At 45.1% G+C, this 19,636-nt stretch overlaps 1 protein-coding gene across 1 annotated transcript; it reads right to left on the reverse strand.

The window, feature by feature from the left end:
- Positions 1–5,307: 5,307 nt before the first annotated feature.
- Positions 5,308–15,564, reverse strand: LOC134098139 (alpha-N-acetylgalactosaminidase-like). Its single transcript, XM_062551111.1, has 9 exons — positions 15,416–15,564; positions 12,548–12,704; positions 10,526–10,666; positions 9,695–9,906; positions 9,112–9,206; positions 7,967–8,128; positions 7,259–7,456; positions 6,903–7,043; positions 5,308–5,961 (listed from the first exon to the last, which is right to left on the reverse strand). The coding sequence occupies exons 2-9, from the start codon at positions 12,700–12,702 to the stop codon at positions 5,788–5,790; spliced, it is 1,278 nt and encodes a 425-aa protein (XP_062407095.1). The 5' UTR covers positions 12,703–12,704; positions 15,416–15,564; the 3' UTR covers positions 5,308–5,787.
- Positions 15,565–19,636: the final 4,072 nt, after the last annotated feature.

A 19,636-nucleotide genomic window follows, 5' to 3' on the forward strand; every position in this document is an offset into this window, starting at 1 on the left:
CCTCTGGCTAGGTGTGTGCTGGCTGGATGCTTGGTAACCAAAGGATCCAAAGAGTGTTTTCTTGGAGCTTCTAACAACACAGGAGTAACATGGTGAGTGTGTGTATGTTTACTATGGTGTGTTGAGTGTGTGTCTTATAACTGCAATCCTGTGGCCGTGTGTGTGTGTGTTATATGATACAGTATATTGACTGTGGTAGCTGTATTTATGTGGTTTAGCTTGGATAAGTGTGGCGTCTGTGCTATGGCTGTGTTAAAAGCATTTATATGTAGGCTGTGAGTGTGTGTGTGTGTGTGTGTGTGTGTGTGTGTGTGTGCATGGATTTAGCATCAAATCAACCTTTCTATGTGGTGTCCCCCCCCCCCCCCCGGTGTCTCTCTCATTCAGGACTGCTCAATACTCCTCTACTCTCATTTCTCCCGTTCTTATTTCCAGCCGCCCAGTCGTGCCCCCCCTACACACACACACACACACACACACACACACACACACAGCCAACCAGACACACACACACTCTTACCCCGCCCTCCTCTGCCCCCCCCTGCGGTGGTGCGTACATGGCGAGCGGCACGTTGCCTTGGAGTTGAGCTCGCGCCTGGAGACCAGCCAACCAGTCAGCTGCCTCGGAGAGGGACACGGAGGGAGGGAGGGAGAGAGAGAGAGAGAGAGAGAGAGAGAGAGAGAGAGAGAGACTGCACACAGCAGCTTTTCCGCTGAGTTCACATTAGCTGCTATCAGTGGAAAGTGAAAGTCATTGAGAAAAAGACCTGGTTGACTCTCTGTACCTTAGGGGTGTGTGTGGGCGTGTGAGGGTGTGTGAGTGTGTGTGTGACCTGGGGGGAGGGGAGAGTGTGTGAAGCCTGAAAGTCATTCAGAAAAAGATGACTTTTTTTTGCACAATGTGTGTGTGGTGTTTACCTGTGGAAAGTGAGGCATTAAAAATATTTCTACTTCAGTATAGGTGTGTGTGTGTGTGTGTGTGTGTGTGTGTGTAGGTGTGTGTGTGTGTGTGTGTGTAGACTGGCTATAAAGACTCATTTAGAAAACCTGGGTTTTTTGTCACAAGGACATCAGACATCTTGGCAACCCCCTGTCTTGCACACACACAAAAAAAATGTCCACACACACCAACACACAGCTTCAGTCATCTGACCAAGAGGAGTGTTTCTGCACGTCTATATGCACGTGCAGTGTGGGAGAGTCAGTGTGTGTGTGTGTGCGTGTGTGTGCTATTGCACGTACAGTGCGGCAGTGTGTGAGTGTGTGTGTGGGTGTGGGATAGCGTCAGGCAGACTGAATGATCTGAACAGTGCAGTGGAGCTGGGCAGAGCCAGCGCTGATGTCATACAAAGAGCAGCTGAAAGACCTCATATGGCCTTTGTGTGTGTGTGTGTGTGTGTGTGTGTGTGTGTGTGTGTGCGTGCAGAAAGAGAGAGAGAGAGACACACAGAATGTATGAGACTGTAATGTTAGCCTTCTAGAGTTGGCACACAGGGAGGCACAGACAGACAGACACACACACAGACACACACACACACACACACACACACACACACAGATTCCTCATTTGACTGTAAGTGCAAGAGCCAAGTAGTGTGAGCAAATGTGTGATCTTTTTTGGAGGGCAGAAGTGTGAGTCTGGCTGTGTGCATGTGTGTGTGCGTGTGTATGTGTGTGTGTGTGTGTGTGTGTGTCGACGCCACAGCTGTGTGGGGCTACGTGAGAGGCGGCAGGAACACACTCATCCTCCACTGCCCCTCCCTCTCTCTCTCTCTCTTTCCCCTTCTTCCACTCTCTCCCTTCCCTTCTTTCTCTCTCCTGCCCTCTCACTCTTTTTCCCTCCCTCTCCCTCTCAATCCCTCCCTCCCGTTCCCTCTCATCTCTCACCCTTTCTTCTCTTCAAAACGAGGTGTGTGTGTGTGCGTGTGTGTGTGTGTTTCAGTTTCTCTGATATGTAATTCCACACAAACGCACAACTACACACACACACACACACTCAGACACACTAACCAAGCACCTAATGCAAGTCACAGCACCTGCACTAACACACACACACACACACACACACAAACAAACGTGTGTGCAAACACACATACACAAACAGGTGCACCAATGCAGAGAATTGGTGTATTACACTACAAAGTACACATCTGACCTGAAACGACCTGGTGCCGAGTGACTGTGAATGTGTGTGTGACTATGTGTGTGACTGTGTATGTGTGTGTGTGTGTGTGACTGTGTGTGTGTGTATGTGTGTAAATGTCATCGATCTATTTGTGCTCCAGATGATTTAAAAGTGGCAGATTGTCTCTAGGGCACTAGGCCAGAATACATTAACCTGCACAGGCCTTTCCGCTCTCTCTCTCTCTATCCCTCTCTCTCTCTTTCCCTCTCACCTTCTCTACCCTCTCTTCCTGTGTCTGTCCCTCGATCATACGGTCGACCTGTCCTTGTTTGTCTCCCTCGACCCACCTCTCTGATTGTCTGCCCTCTCTCTTTTTAATTTGCCTCTCCCCCCCCCCCCCTCTCTCTATGTTTTCCTTCATTGAACGTTCCTGTGATGACACGGAAGCACGCACATCCAATCCCTAAAATCTGGGTGCTGGACGAACTGGGTATCAAATGAATAAAAGAAAAAAAGAACAAAGTATGTGTTCTATTGGCCTCATTATGGAAGAAACTCCAAATCTCTCTCTCTTTCTCTCTCTCTCCCTCTCTCCCTACATGTGTTCCTTTATTTATCGTTCCTGTGATGACTACGCTGGGTGTGTATTTATTGCTCTCATTATGGAAGAAACTCCAACAGTTCTCGTCATCACTTCTCTCTTTCTCTCTCTCTCTCTCTCCTCCTCCCTTTGTCCTTCCTTTGTATCTCTCTGCCCCTCTCCCTCCCTCCCTCCCTCTTTCTTTTTTGGTCTCTCTCTCTCTTTCTTTTTCTGGTCTCTCTCTCAGGTGTTTGTCTTGTGCTTCTTTCAGGGTCAAGCTGACTTTCACCCAGAGCCCACTCATATCAGCCCTCTGGCTCCACCTGCAACACACACACACACACACACACACAGACAGAGAAAGAGAGAGAGAGAGAGACACACACACACACACACACACACAGACGATGACACACACACGAAAACAAACACAAACGCTCACATCTGTACCACTGTAACATAGTATATGCAGAATGTTACATCTACATTACTCACACACACACACACACACACACACAAATACAATGCACAATGCTCTATATGGAATCTGGACTGTGTAACCACTATACACATTTGGCTATTGGCTACAGCTACACACACACACACAGACACACACACACACACACACATACAATCAGACCGACGCACACATACACAGAGATTCATATATACACACATACAGGAACAGACTTATATACAGTCACAGACAAGCACGTACGCACACACGTAGACACACACACACACACACACACACACACACACACACACACACACACACACACACACACACACACACACACACACACACACACACACACACACACACACACACACACACACACACACACACACACACACACACAGTCTGCTGGCTGTGCTGTGTCTACAGTGTTCAGCCAGACCTCAGAGTTGAAGGACAAGGCCAGAGCACACGACATCAAAGATTAGAGGATGAGACAGAGAGGAGGAGGGAGGAGTGAACATGCGGAGGAGAGGAAAAGAGAGGGAAGGAGATGAGAGGCAAGAGAAGAGGGGGAAAGAGGAGAGGTGAAGAAACAGGCTTTCAGTGTTACTGTGTCACTGCATTTCTGCTTGTGGCCAAGTGTATACACCAAGGATTGTGTGCGTGTGTGTGTGTTAGTGTCTCACTGCATTTGTGCTTGTGGCCAAGTGTATGTGTGTGTGCGTGTGTGTGTGTTTGTGTGTCACTGCATTTGTGCTTGGTATACACCAAGGAGTGTGTGCGCAAGTGTGTGTGTGTGTGTGTGTGTGTGTGTGTGTCACTGCATTTGTGCTTGGTATACACCAAGGATTGTGTGTGTATGTGTGTGTGCGTGTGTGTGTGTTTGTGTGTCACTGCTTTTGTGCTTGTGGCCAAGTGCAGTGGTTCCCAACCTGGGGCCCGGCGGGGACCCCACTAGGGATCACCAGAGATTATGGGGGGTCCGCACAGTGCTGCCTGAGCGGAGGTTGTGAGGTTACCAAAACTATATTTGCCCACGTTAAATGTATAAAATATCAGTTGGATAATCAAAACTCTGTATAATCCCAATTTCATGCAGCTATTTATTACCTCTGACCTCTGAACTTGTGCAACCTTCAGGTCGGCCTAAGATTGGCACCGGTAATACATCCCCGGACCCCGATGGTTGAATAAAACAATGTCTTGTGTGCGTATGCGGGTAGGAATTCGGGTAGGGGGCCCTGGCTTGTACACACCAAGGATTGTGTGTGCGTGTGTGAATGTGTGTGCGTATGTGTGTGTGTGCGCAGCTGTATGTGTGTGCGATCTTTAGTGTGTGTTTGAGTGTCACTGCATTTCTGTGAGTGGCCAAGTGTATACACCAAGGATTGTTTGCATATGTATGTATGTGTGTGTGTGTGTGTGTGTGTGTGTGTGTGTGTGTGTGTGTGTGTGTGTGTGTGTGTGTGTGTGTGTGTGTGTGAGACATGGTCCTGTTTACCAAGATTCTGAGTGTGTGTTCACATAGTCCTGTAGACTATGACGCCCTCTACTGGTCCTTTCGGCAAACTGATTTCTACATCTTCAGAGACCACTCTGCCTACTGTAAACACAGGCATCATCCTCATTACTTTATTCACCAATACCCTTGATTGCTCACACACACACACACACACACAGAACCACACACAAAGATTTGCATGGAAAATGGATACAAAATGGCATAGCAATAGACCTCTGAAGTTCGCCTACAAAAAAGCTGCCATCTTTGAGATCCGGTATCTTATGATTTTTCCTATGGGAAAATAACATGGAAATTTTAATTATTGCACCCGTTAAACTCTTGCGGGGACGAAGAAGTCTGAAATGCAGACGTTCTGCTCAACGCTCGAGTGGATACGGTGATCTGTGGTACGTTGAGACGGAAAACTTCGATTTTTGCTACCGCAGAGCTAATTTGCAATGCAACTTGCCATAGGTAGTCTCGGATCTCGGAATTCCTTATATGGGCAAAGATGGCAGTTTTGCCTCTTTTTTGTAGGCAAACTTCAGATGTCAATTAGCTCTGTGTTGTTCCCTGAGAGGTATAAAGAGAGTTATAAAAGAGAGGCCTCGTACAGACACACTGGGGACTGGTCATAAGTGCTGATGCAGTTTAATTGCAGGTGGTGCCCAGCATCCTGGACGATTTAAAAGGCGATGGGAGGAAGGCCACAAAGAGTGTGTGGACCACACACACACACACACACACACACACCCACACACACACACACACAAACACACACACTTCACTCTTTCTGTTCCTCTCCTGTTCTTAGATTCACAGCTCAAATCATGATAAAAAAAAATACAACAATAAACAAAATACAAAAAAATAAAAGTGGAAGGAAAAAAAAATAAATTAAAAAGCAATCATCAAAAACAGTCCTTCCCACTCATTTGCCACTGGCGATTATAAGTCTCATGGATTGCTTCAGTGCCCAAACCTGCAGAAGGTTTGTAAACATTTTAAACACTTAACATAAATCAACTCAACCTGAGATCATTCCTGGTGATGACATCAATGACATCGGTACAGTGATGTCATTTCTATGCGCCATCGTGCACTCTTGAGGCTGATCAGAGGCGATTGGGTATGTCCAGGCGGTCGCCGCCAAAGAGCATGGTGTCCGTCAACATTTGCTTGGCAGGAACCAAATACCACACGACCACCCCCGACGGGTTGATTGACACAACAAAGTCTGTGGAGTCCTTAATGGTGGACAGGAGCTTCTCTTCATACACATCATAGACCTACGGTAAGCAAGAGAGCAGGGGGGAGACAGAGGGTACTAGTTTGAATGGTGGGCAGTGTGCAATCTTAAGTAACTAAAGCTAAATTAACAACTAAGCTAAATCAATTTGCTAATATAACACCATGGGCATTAAAGAGGACCTATTCAGGTTTGGCAATTTCTTCGCTGTTTTTTTTTTTTTTTTTTCTTCATTTTAGGCTTGCAGGTTTCTCTACAGAGCTTCCCCTTCAGCTCAATCGGTCAGTCAGCCTTTTCATGAGCACAAACTTGCAAGCATAGTTTTTTCGCTCACAGGTGCATGGGGGAAGCAAGATCACTATCATTCAACCCGGAATAAGTAAAATAACCATTCCAATGACTCCAAAGCTGATTAAGTTAAGGTAAATAAAGCTAAAAAAAAACGTGCCTAGTGCAAAAATTAAGTTGATAAACCCGCTCAATGGTCCCACAAGGAGAAAGATAGCTACAGTACATGCTAGCTATATCAGCTATGGCCAGCTATAGCCATCGTTCATGCATGCTTGTAGACAGACTGTGCTCTCTGGACACTTTTTAAACTAGGGTGCAAAGACACACAGTGGGATGTTACGCAACATTCGGCTCATGTTCATAGGAATCAATGCAGAGAAAAGGTTATGTGTCCAGACTAGGACCTGGATGAGAGGTTAAAGTTCAAAGATCAAGGTCAGAGAGGAGTAGAGTGAGGGGTCAACGTTGAGAGTAGAGAGGAGTAGGGTGAGGGGTCAAAGTTGAGAGTAGAGAGGACTAGGGTGAAGGGTCAAAGTTGAGAGTAGAGAGGAGTAGAGTGAAGGGTCAAAGTTGAGAGGTTTAGAAAGAGGGGACTATGGTGAGGGGTTAACAGTTAAAAGAGGAGAGGATGAGGGTGAGGGGTCAAAGTTGAGAGGTTAAGAGTAGAGCGCTGTGAGAGTGGGGTGAGACCTGGTATGTTCCGGCGGCGTAGTTGAGCTTCTTGAGGGAAGTTTGGTAGCGGTAGGGCATGTCCTCTCGCCTACAGAAGAACACCAGCACACTGGGGCCACCAGATAGCTGGCGCCAAAACACCTCCACACCACTCTTCTCCTGAGAGAGAAAGAAAAACCCACTTACGGTCAACTAAATACGTCTGCTTTTAACAACTGACATGAAATAAACTGCGGTGAATTTCACTGAAGGTAAAACAAAGAGAAAAAAGAAATGAAGTGCACAGGGAGAAATCTGAAGAGAGAGTCATGACGCGCATTCAAGAAGACCCTTAAGTGGAAGGTGAGAGGAGGGGAGTTGAGAGGTCACCTCACCTTGATCAGGCGACGGCCCTGGATACCTAAGGGGTCCTGGTTGATGTAGATGATGCCCTTGTTCTGCAGGAGGGAGCGGGAGCGGGAGTCTATGGTGCGCAGGTCGTTGGACATGAAGAAGGGGGCGGCCATGATAGCCCACAGGGCCAGCTGAGTCTTGGACTGGTCATAGCTCAGGCCAAAGTCCCCAACGACCAGCTAGAGAGGGAGAGAGATAGAGAGATAGATAGAGATGAGAGACAAAGAGAGAGAAGAGAGAGAAAGAGAAACAGAGAGAGAAAGAGAGAGAGAGAGAAAGAGAGAGAGAGAGAGAGGAATATCTCTGTGAGTGTTAGCATGTGCATACCACTGATCTGGCTGCAGGTTGCTACATGCCCTAGTTGTTAGTAGGTTTGCTTGTGAGTATATACTGTAACCTGCATCACCACAAGCTTCAGCCCTGCACACGCCCGGACTCAAACCCGCAAACATCAGCACCTCGGATCAAAAGTCGAGCGCGCTGACAATCACGCTAAATGCCCAGGATGCTAGCTTTCATGCTAGCACTGCACTTGAGGCAACGGGGAGTGAGGTTCACCAACATACCACACGCACAGCTATGCTAGCTGGCATCCCTTACATGCCCTTACGAGTGTGTGTATGTGTGTGTGTGTGTGTGTGTGTGTGTGTGTGTGTGTGTGTGTGTGTGTGTGTGTGTGTGTGTCTCACCATGTCTGGGTCATTCCAGCGTCCAGGTCCAGCAGCCGGTTGCAGGATGTCCTGGTTGTCGAAGAACCAATCAGCAATGTTCAGAACACTCGACCAGGAGTCCTGGATGTCGCCATAATTCCGCCACAGGTTACAGATCTCTCCCAGCAGAGTGTAGTTCACCTACAGGAGAGAACACACACACACACACACACACACACACACACACACAGGTCATGTTAGCCAGATCATCTTTAATGGGTAGACTGCACTTAGATATAGTCGTTGTTTGATTGTGTTTAATGTCGGTTGAGTAAGACTCGCGTTGGCCTGCTGCATCAGCTCTCCTCTCTGGTGCACGCACGCACGCACGCACGCACGCACACACACACACACACTTTCAGCGGTGTGAATTTCTCCGTTTGTAACAAATAGCAGCTGTACAATTATAAAACAATGCACATTGGCATCAGCATTGTTGTTCCGCATGAGTAAGTGAAGAACACTCAGTGGAGGTATCAGAACTGTTTTCTTTCCACGGAGAGCTTGACAGTTCAGCGCAGCTTTTTTCAGCTTTTTTCAGGTGGTAACTCTGGTGTTGCCAACATTGAAATTCAGAGGAAGAAATAGCACACTCATGAACATGCTGACATGGTTGGAACCTCCCCGACTACAGACATACACACACACACACATACACACACGTGAGGTGCCTTATTTCTCTCAGTCTGGTTTTAAAATGATCCTTTCACTGACCTTCTTGACTAAAGTCTATCATCTCCCTTCTCTTTTTTTTTACTCTAACTGCTGCTTCAGTATCTTTTAACGTTTTACTTTCGTGGTGATACATCTGTCTGTCTCTCTCTCTCTCTCTCTCTCTCTCTCTCTCTCTCTCTCTCTCTCTCTCTCTCTCTGTCTCTCTCTCTATGCTGATGTGAAGTATTTTCTGCTACTATTGTTTCTGTTCTGCCACTGTATCACCACACTTACTCTAATTACATATAACATGAGCACGAGATCACATGGTTGGTGTTGTCATGTCCACTGGTGGTAACACTTTTAGATAAGTAGACAAGGTTACAAATGTATATATATATATATATATATATACACTGTACACACACACACACACACACACACACACACACACACACACACTCGCTTACCTTGGGAGGAAGTCCACCTTGATAGGCAGGCCAACTGCAAGAGTAGCCAATCGGACGGCCTGTAGCATTGAGGGCCTGTGACATGAGTGGGTAACCTGTCAAGTACAAAATGTGTTTATGCTATATCGATTGGCTTACACTAGCTAACTAACCCAATTGGGTTTAAAGTAAGGGTTAGCATTACCGTAATTTCCAGACTATTAGCCACGGGTTATATATTGATTTTGCTAAATTTCTTCAGTTATGAGGTGTCTTTTAACTTGCAATAAACACATTCCTGCGGCTTATACACAGGAAATGACTGTATTAGCCTTCATTACCTCCGCCTAGAAGGTTATGTTTTCATCAGGGTTTGTTTGATTGTTTGTTTGTCTGTTTGTTCGCAAGATAACTCAAAAACTTAGGGATGGATTTCGATGACATTTTCAGGAAAGGTCTGAAATGACCCAAGAAAGAAACAATTACTGTAAAATTTGGGAGTGATCCGTATCACCGTCTGGATCTAGGAGGTGGTTATGTTTTCGCTTGGCGGAGGTCTGAGCTCTCGGAGTGCTTTTCTAGTTAGCGTGATGATGTCGCTCACCCTTCTCCTGCTCCGTGGCGTTGGAGTAGCATCCGTCCAGCTTGAGCATGTCGATGCCCCAGTCGGCAAACGTCTGGGCGTCCGTGTGGATCTTGTCCAGCGTGGTTCCAGGGTAGCCGCCGCACGTGTGCGTGCCAAAGTCACCGTAGATACCCAGCTTGAGGCCGCGGTCATGCACGTAGCGCGCCAAATGAGGGATGCCATTCGGAAATCTGGATAGTGACAGAGGAAGGAAGGGAGGGAGGGAGGGAGGAAAGGAGGAAAGAAGGAGAAAGGGAAAATGTTTTAAACACCTGTGCTTTTTCCCAAGGGAAAGGGTGATAAGGGACCCATGTGAAAAGACCCCATAGTCAGTCAGTAATGAGATAGAGTTTAGCGCTGGACTGAACTGATTCAGAGTTTAGAACAGGACTGAGCCTAACTGGAGTTTAAAACTAGAATGGGCTGAGCTTGGTTTACTGGTTTAGCACTGGTCTAGTCCTTGAGGTCTAGTCCTGCTCTTTTAGCCCAGTGTTCTAGTCCCATATACTTTAGTCTTGTGGTGAAGTGATCTGCTTTAGTCCTGTGGTTTAGTCCTGTAGTAGTGAAGTGATCTGCTTTAGTCCTGCGGTTTGGTCCTGTAGTTTAGGGATCTGGTTTAGTCCTGTGGTCTAGTAGTGATCTGTTTCACCATTGTGGTTTAGGCCTGTTGAATTTTGAATTTCCCCTTGGGGATCAACAAAGTATCCATCTATCTATCTATCTATCTATCTATCTATCTATCTACACAGTATCTATCTGTTGATTAGTGAAGCATTTTAGTCCTGTGATTAAGTGCGGTCCAGCGCTCACCTCTTTGGGTCTGCCTGCAGGCGTCCATTGGCATCCCTCTCCATGGAGGACCAGCAGTCGTCGATGTTGACGTAAACATAACCAAGCTCGCGCCAACCGTCCTCAGCCAGTCGGTCCGCCATGTCCATGAAGAGCTTCTCACTGGAGTAGAGGAAAGGAGAGGAGAGGAAAGGAGAGAGGAGGGAAGAAGAGAGGAGAGCGAAGGGAGGAGAAGGTGTGGAGTGGAGGAGAGAAGAGAGCATGAGAAGAAAGGAGAGGATATAGGAGGGAAGAGGAGAGGAGAGAGGAGAAGGTGTGGAGTGGGGGAGAAGAGAGTATGAGATGAAAGGAGAGAGGCAAGCAGGGGAGAACAGAATGGGAGAGAAAAGGAGAAGAGGTGAGGAAGAAAGAAAGGATGAAGAGAACAGAGGAGTGCAGAGGAGAGAAGGAAAGAAAGAGGTCAACGGAGGCAAAGAGTCTCCTGTTCATCTCACAGCAGGGGCTGATGTACAGTACAGCAACAGACACACACACACACACACACACGCACACGCACACGCGCACGCACGCACACACGCACACGCACACGCACACACATGTACACACACACACACATACACACGTACACACACACACACACACATCCATCATGAGGGAGAGGTTTTGGAGGCACACACAGGAATGCTGGAGCTGACTGATTGATGGACACGGAGGCAGACAGCAAACAGAGGCACGACCGCAGCCTGAGCACGTCACAGAGATTTTGGTCCAAAACTACTGATTCTGTTCTCGCAAAGCATTTCTGAAGAGCTGCTTCAAACCTCAACCCACAGTGACAAACACAATTACTGTCAAGTCTGAGTGCTTTTCAGGAAACAAACGTAACATGAACACACACACATGCATACAAACACTCGCATACAAGCAAGGAAAGCACAACTGAAAACGGTAAAAACATATTTTTCCATGCATGATTCTCACATGAATATGCAGATGAGGAGAGTTGTTAGCCCCGCCCCCTCTCTCTTGTCCTGTCGTGTCGCTGTTGCTAAACAACCCTCACTAAAGACAACAGCATGCCGTGCTTAAAGTGTCACGTCATGAGTTATTGCAAGTTACACTGTATGAGTTGATTCCAATAATGTCTTGGCCAGAGACTGATGTCAAATGGGGAAATATCGTTTATCATGTCTGCTGATCAGCGTCTGCCCTGTGGTAGGATGGGAATAGATGCTTTCCAACATGGAATGTCCAGAATTCCAGAAATAGTATGCATTTTTAGTCATAAAGGAAAAGCTTAGGTTGACTGCATTTTTTTTAGATCCTTTAAACGTATAACCCTTAATATGCTTATTTCAACTGCATTCTCACACTGGTTCTCTTGTGTGCTTGCCTAGTTTTGTTTTAAATCATACTCTCTACATTCTATCTTTCTTTTTTTCTGTCTCTTTTACCCTCCAAAGTTCAGCACTTTGAGTATGTGATAAAGCACTCTACAAATAAAATATGTTATTATCATTATTATCATTCAATACCAAGCTAGCATTACCAAGTTGCAATTACCATGAAATGCAACGACAATATCCTACTATATTAATGAATTGAATACTTTAAATAAGAATTGTATTAAATAGCTATTATGCTAACCCTAGGTTTACCGGGCTGAGTAGAATTCAGAAGACCTGAAATAATTTGGTTTAAAGATAATGGCCCCTGTTGTAGATACTGGTTTCTGTGTTCCTTTCCCTTAGACAGGGAAAGCTTTATCTGAACAACTCTTAGTGTATAACAACTGTAGTTACATCAACCTGTTATTGGGAAAGATGTGTGTACAAGTAACTGCTTGTAACCCCGTTATTCAAGTTGAGTGAGTCACCTTAAATCAACTACTGCTGTGTAGAACATGAATTTAAAATGCAGACAGACTTTTTTTCTGAAAAAAATGACAATATTCCTATAGAATTGTACTGTGCTGCTGAGATGCATTTCTGTTTTGTCTGGGTGTACTGCTCTAAGGGTAGTACGGAGTTGGCTGATTCGAACCTGATACAGTTCTTTGGGTCATGATCACAGTCGATGTCACAGCGGAAGCGTTCCCATGCCAACCAGCCCATGGGTGGGGTCCTCATCACACCATTGTCCAGAGCCAGGGTGCCCGTGGACAATGCCAAAACAAAAATAAGCCCCGCAGGATTCATGCCTGCGTAGAAAGAAACAATACATAGAACATTTACTTACAATTCAAACATTCAAAAGTTGCTTCATCAGCATGACTGTTTGGGTACAGTGGTGCTCCAGATAACACAGTAGGATCACAAGAACAGAGATACATGTACAGCAATGTGGGCATAAACATGTGAGCACAGAATAATAGAATAGAAGAAATATTACTGGGATGATAGGTAGAGGTGTGTGTGTGTGTGTGTGTGTGTGTGTGTGTGTAGTACTGATACAAAGACAGGTTTTTCTGTAGATTGCGGTCCCTGAGCCTGTACTTGGTCAGGTTAGCTTCTGCTTTGTATCTCTGACAGGGACGAGATACTCTGCCAATTCATATTCTATCTTTAGGACAGGAGATAGGGATTCATTCCACTTTCTACTTCAGCAGTTTGTTTTTTCCAATGCTCTAAACATTCTTCTTTTGCCTGATTCATTATTTTGCTGATTCAAATTGATATTTGCAAAGCAGCGCTGGACTGAGCTAGATGTTTATTAATTGTTGTTGTTGAGTCAGTTCAGTACCAGCTGACTCAGAGAACTCTTTTCAGTGAGTTTTTGGGACTGCTGTTCAGGCGCCCTACATGCATTGTTGGGTGTTTTTGATTGAACTTTTAGCGTCGATTGGCAGAATTCTGTGTGTAGGGCTTCAAGATGCTTGTCCTACTTTGTGTAGTCAGGCATACTGTTTGTGGACCCCAAGCCTCGCTTCCATTTAGCACAATAGGCAGGATTATGCGGTCAAATATTTTGCACCAGATCATAACTAGGATGTTTGTTTAACGCATACTGTACAGTAGAATGCCCTTCAGGCTTTTTTCTTTGAGTGCATTCGCTGCCATGCTGAAGGTTCCTGGTGTGGTAATTACTAGACCAAGGTGTATTGTGTGCTCTGCTCTAAGGCGTGCTGCCCCCAGGCTTAAACTGTTTGTCTGTTTCTGACACCTGGGCTTTCTTTGGAACATCATAACTCGGGTATGTTGGATTTACTGCCAGGGCCCAGGACTGGCAGTACTGCTCCAGCAGATCCTGGAGCTGCTGCAGTCCCCGTTGTGAAGGCGACAGATGATTCAAGTCCTTGGCAAAAAGCAGGAATTTGACCTCTGTTTGATGGAGTCTCAGTCCGGGGGTTGTAGACTGTTAAAACTGCACCTCTAATTTCTGTAAATAATATTGGACTCAGACGACAGCCCTGCCGCACGCCTCTATTTTATGCAGAAAAATCTGTCAGTTTTTCCATGTTTATACCGCATTTACCTGTTTCCATTTACATCTATGCAATCAAATCAGAAGTTTTACGCCGTACACCTCTCTCTCTCTCTCTCTCTCTCTCTCTCTCTCTAACACACACTCCCATATTGACACAAGCAGGCAGGTTTTATACTTCTGGCACAATTAAGCATCTTGTGACTGCTCACATGAGCAGATATGCTTGTGTGTTGGGTGTATATGTGTGTGTGTGTGTGTGTGTGTGTGTGTGTGTGTGTGTGTGTGTGTGTGTGTGTGTGTGTGTGTGTAAAACCCCTTCCTCTTCTCACCTGACAGGGTTAGTGTCTATGCATACACAAGCCCTCTCACATCCCATTTCTCCATGTGTTTGTGTACGTCTTACCAGTCACTCTCACCTGATTGGTTTGTGCGTGTGTGTGTGTGTGTGTGTGTGTGTGTGTGTGTGTGTGTGTGTGTGTGTGTGTGTGTGTGTTAATTTCTCTCCCTCCCTCCCTACCACCCAGTCTGCTAATGAGAGGTTGTGCTTAAACTGGAATATTTACTCAGCCAGCATGTGAGCTTGTGTGTGTGTGTGTGTGTGTGTGTGTGTGTGTGTGTGTGTGTGTTGCACCAGGATGTGGCATATATCAATATATGCTCTCATAGCGCCCCCTAGGGGAGTTCATAAGCAAAACCCACCGGGTGCCTGGCTGAGCAGAGAGCAAAGCACAGAACAATGGCACACAACACTGTCTGTCTGTCTGTCTGCCTGTCTGCTTTGGTCTGTCTTGCAGCATATTTCTGTATGTCTCAAAGCCATATGTCTGTCTGTCTGTCTCTCTGTCTGTAACGGCTACTGCCTGTATATGGACAGAATTAGTCTCAACTCCTCTCATTGAATCTTGTCTTTAGTTTCTGCATCCTGATGTGTGCCATTCAATCAGAAGATTATAGAGTAGGCCACAGTGGGCTATAGCTAGAGTAAAGGGGTACATTGCATTACTTTACATACATACATGTGATGTACTGTGTGTCAATCCTGTGGATATACGTTTGTGTATTGGAATGAATGTGTCGACTCTATGCTTGTGTTTTACTCTTTCCAGAGCGACCAAATCATGCAAGCATGACAATAGAGTATTCTATCCATTCTTTCACACTAAGAGGAGCCAGTTAGATCAGCATCATCAGAAAGAAATCATCAACAAAATCCCCTCCATCATCATCATCATCATCATCATTATTGATCACCAATATCATTCATGCACTCCCACACTCTATTTCATCCAGGCCAATATGTCACTTGGCAAGATGAGTAGGCTACTAGCCTACAGTAGCCTATCTGCAGGTTGTTTTGACATGTCTGTGGTCTCTTGATTACGATCGACATCAACCTTTGTAAAATACAGAAGTGGAATAGAGATATCGGCGAATGCATTATGCATTGTGACCAAAAAGATGTTTAAAAGCATGTAGTCTACTCACTGTCTCTCGTTGCTTCCGGGTTGCTGGTTTCTGCTCCAACAGTAGTTTAGACCCTTCCCAACCTCGGGTGTGTGTAACCTACTGTCGCAGGTGTGCGCAGCTTTTAAAGTCCTTCGTTTCTGGGTCCTCGGTAACTTATTCTCGTAATAAACCCTCCCGTCCTACTACCAGACTCCGACTGAAAAGTCACGGGAGTCACATGTGAATGGGGGAATGTCATATGACCCGGAGTGAGATCACATGACGTAGCCATTACTGTTGTTGTTATGGCTGCAATGTTGGCGTTTTGCATGCGCGCATTTTCTTATCTAGTAAACTGTTCAAAGATGTCCTTGCACAGGTTAAGCTTCTGAAAGGCTGTGCCGGTAGTTATGGTTATTATGGTCGATGACTCACTGATTTACCGTGGACGTAATGATTGAACAGCCATATGTCATGCCTGAGTCTCCGCTCATGGATTGCTGACAGTGAGCAAGCGTCTAAATGAAGTTTAGTGGCCTAAATTTAGTGAGTTCGCGTGCAGTCCTAATCGAGCTCTCCAGGCGCTGACATAGATACCTAATGGCGTTTAACGGTAGGCTATTAACACGACTGTGTTTTAAATGCTTATGCTTATGTTAAATGAGTCTATATCGCCTCGTCTATATGCTAGCCTACTACTTTGTTGTATGTTAGAACTTGCAGATTATAAATTGAGTGACAGGAAGTGGAGTAGCCTAATAAGGTTTGCCATTGGGTGGCATGGTAGCTCCCCTGGGTTTTCATAGATCATCATTGTGCATACACCCTGTGAATTTGGTATTGACTGTCATGAAATGGAGCAACATCTGAGTTTAACTTTTATGTAGAAGTTATTAGTGGGAGCGTATACGCCAGGCATGGGCTATTCAACTGTAGGCCTAAACTGCCCTAGTAGGCTACTGGCATAACTTCATCCCATCAGTAGGCTAGGCCTAAGTAAAGATTATACAAAGAACGACTCATCACATATCCCCCCTTAAGTTTGCTCCTTAATAAACAAATATTCTTTGCAAATAAACATTTATGCTGTCCCTTATGTTGTCCCTCATACTATTAATTGACTGAAAGATGATAATGACATTAGCATTTTCAGAACCATGTTGTCAAAATGATATATGAAAACACCTAACTATGTCTGATCCAGTGCATTTATCTAATAAAGTCCTGGACTTTCACAGGCGTCTTGATAGTTCTACCTGAAGACTTATTTGTAGTAGGCCTATGTAGGCACTGGTGTGGGTGATAGTAGTAGGCCTATAGGCACTGGTGTGGGTGATAGTAGTAGGCCTATAGGCACTGGTGTGGGTGATAGTAGTAGGCCTAGGCACTGGTGTGGGTGATAGTTTAACAAGGATGTCCTGTGTGGGAGAGTAGCCTATAGCCTGGACCCTTTGTAGTACAGGTGAGTCTGGTTCACTTGTGGTAATGCCAGATGGTTGAGTATTGCTCTCTGGTATAGCTGCTGTCCTGCTGGCGCACAGTTTGGGACAGAATGCTGTTTTCACTGAGTGCTTAGTAGGCCTATAATCATTCTATGCTTTTTGCATACTGCATAGGCTACTGTATGTTTGTACAAATAGAAATTCACCCAAGTCTGTCTCTAAGTCACATATTGTACCTTCAAGACAGACTACCCTTTACTGTTAGTATGAGTGATTTTGAGAAACCCCTTCTGCACTCTGCCTTCTGAAGCCTGTGATTTGGTTAAGATAAGAGGTAGTATAGGCTGCTGTCTAATAAAGGACATTGAATAAAAGTTATGTTTCTGAAAATTACACATTTTCTACGCATTCACACAATTATACATTTTTGTGTTTTTGTATTTGCATGTTTTTGTAATTTGCTGTGCTTTTGTAATTTGCTGTGCAATTTACACTTGTTGGCCATCCTATTGGAGTATGTTGGATGTTCAGAATCATTATTGCTTCGCTACAGTGTTTATTAGAAAGACAAGAAATCAGCACTTCACATACTGAAACTGCAGACAATTAAAAAACATGGTTGTACAAGCTGATGATATGCAAGAATGTGCCTAACGGTAGCCTTGCCATTGGTGTCCAGTGTGAGACGGTCCTTGTCCACTCAACACAGTTTACACATGTCCACTGGCCTGCATAGAAGTGAGGGGTGAGTGGAACAGTAGCCAGCAGCACATACAGGGCACCTCTCATTCGTCTTTTTATATATCCTCCATTCCTTCCTCGGTCCTCGTTCCCACTGATAAAGAATGATATCAGGGCGGCAACAATGGGATAGTCTATCCAGTGTTAGTTATAGATCAGTGGGAACGAGCATCGAGAAGATGGGTTGATAAGCGGCCACAGTGCTGTGCAGTGAGTGAGTGAGTAGCCTACACCTCTCTGGGATATCTTTAAGACACGACAGTCAGCATCCGTCACTGGCACCCATGAGATTTCAGCTTTGTCTTGAATTTCCCCTTGAGGATCAATAAAGTATCTATCTATCTATCTATCTATCTATCTTGTCTCCTTCCTTACACACTTCCCACACCTCATGTTGCAGGTTGGAGTCTGGTGCGGGATTCTGTTTCTCTACTACACAATGCATGCAGGTAATACAATGACTTACCTTTACACAGACACTCTACACCTTGCTCCAGTCAGCCTTGTGTATACATTTCATTTAATTTACAAGTCATTTACAAATATTGACATTTGCTCTCTGTCAACGTCAATATTTCAAAATATATCAAAATGTCAAAATCAGTGGTATATTAGGACTTTCCATCTAACCCTCATGAAACTGCTACGTATAGGCTAATAGAGAGTCATGCAGAATCAGTCTAAGAACTAGCAGTTGCAGCCTTGTAGTGCAGTTCAGATGTGTCACCAAAAGTATTGTAAGAGACCGTATGCGTGTGTGTGTGTGTGTGTGTGAGAGAGAGAGATAGAGAGAGAGAAAGAGAGTGTGTGTATGTGAGTGTGAAAGATCAATATGTATACATGTGTCAGTCGTAGTTGTGTGTGTGTATGTGGCAGTAGGTATTGTCCCTGTGTAAGACATCTTTAAGGGTTCGTCAGGTTAACTGAGGTGTCTACCAGCTATGTGGTGGCTTAAGTCGGCATGACAACATGCAGCCAAGGACATGATCACAGTGGAGATGTTGCCAGTGGCAACGACACCACTGAGGACCACATCTCAGCATCAGAATAATGTCATCCTCCCACTCCAACACACTCCAGACATGACCCTCTCTTTCTCTCCTTCTCTCTTTCTCTCTCTCTCTCTCTGTCTTGCCTCCAATGTTCTCTTTCACTCCAACACACTCCAGACATGACCCTCTCTTTCTCTCCTTCTCTCTCTCTCTCTCTCTCTCCATCTTGCCTCTAATACTTGTTCTCTCTCTCTTTCACTCCAACACACTCCAGACATGACCCTCTCTTTCTCTCCTTCTCGCCTCCAATACAGTACATGCTCTCTCTCTTCCACTCCAACACAATCCAGATCAACTCTCTTCTTGCTTAATCTCCCTCTCTCTCCTACTCTTGCTCTTTCTTTCTCTTTTTCTAATGCTACAATCTCATCTACTCTATTCATTTCCATTTTAAAACAGTTTTAAAAACCTGAGATGGTCCTCGACCATATTCATCCAAACGAGACCATACTCTCAATCCATCTCTCTTCTCTTTCCTCCTTTCCTTTCTCTCATTCTATTTCTCCTCTTCTACCCCTTTCTCTCTCTCTCTCCTTCTGTGGCTCCTTCTCTCTCTCCCTGGAACACACACTCCTCTCCCTCCCTCCCTCCCCACTTTCTCCTCTCTCTCTTTTTATTTTAGACCACTTGAGGCAGTTTTCAGTGCTGAAGATCCGTTAGACAGAAATAATGTATTGATCTCTCTTGTCCCCTTGCCTCATTATTAATTAATAAGGTCATAATGCTTATTGTAGTGTGACTAGTAATACTCAGACCTATACAAACAACAGCTTAATAACATGCACACTACTGTTTATCAGGACAGGCTCTCATACAAATTCTCAAGAGCATGTGTGTTATTAAAAGGCGATGTGTCATAAGGCTGGCCTTTGTTTGCTGGAAGGCAGCTAAAGAAACTGTGAGGAAATGTTCACTTTCGCCCACATTATTGGCAATTAGTCAAATAATAAAATATGCACCAAGACCATTCACTTCTTATCCCTATCTGTCCCTGTCCGTCCATCTCTGCTGTACCTGCTGCTTGC

The sequence above is a fragment of the Sardina pilchardus genome, chromosome 12, assembly GCF_963854185.1.
Source record: "Sardina pilchardus chromosome 12, fSarPil1.1, whole genome shotgun sequence".
Lineage (NCBI taxonomy): Eukaryota > Metazoa > Chordata > Actinopteri > Clupeiformes > Clupeidae > Sardina > Sardina pilchardus.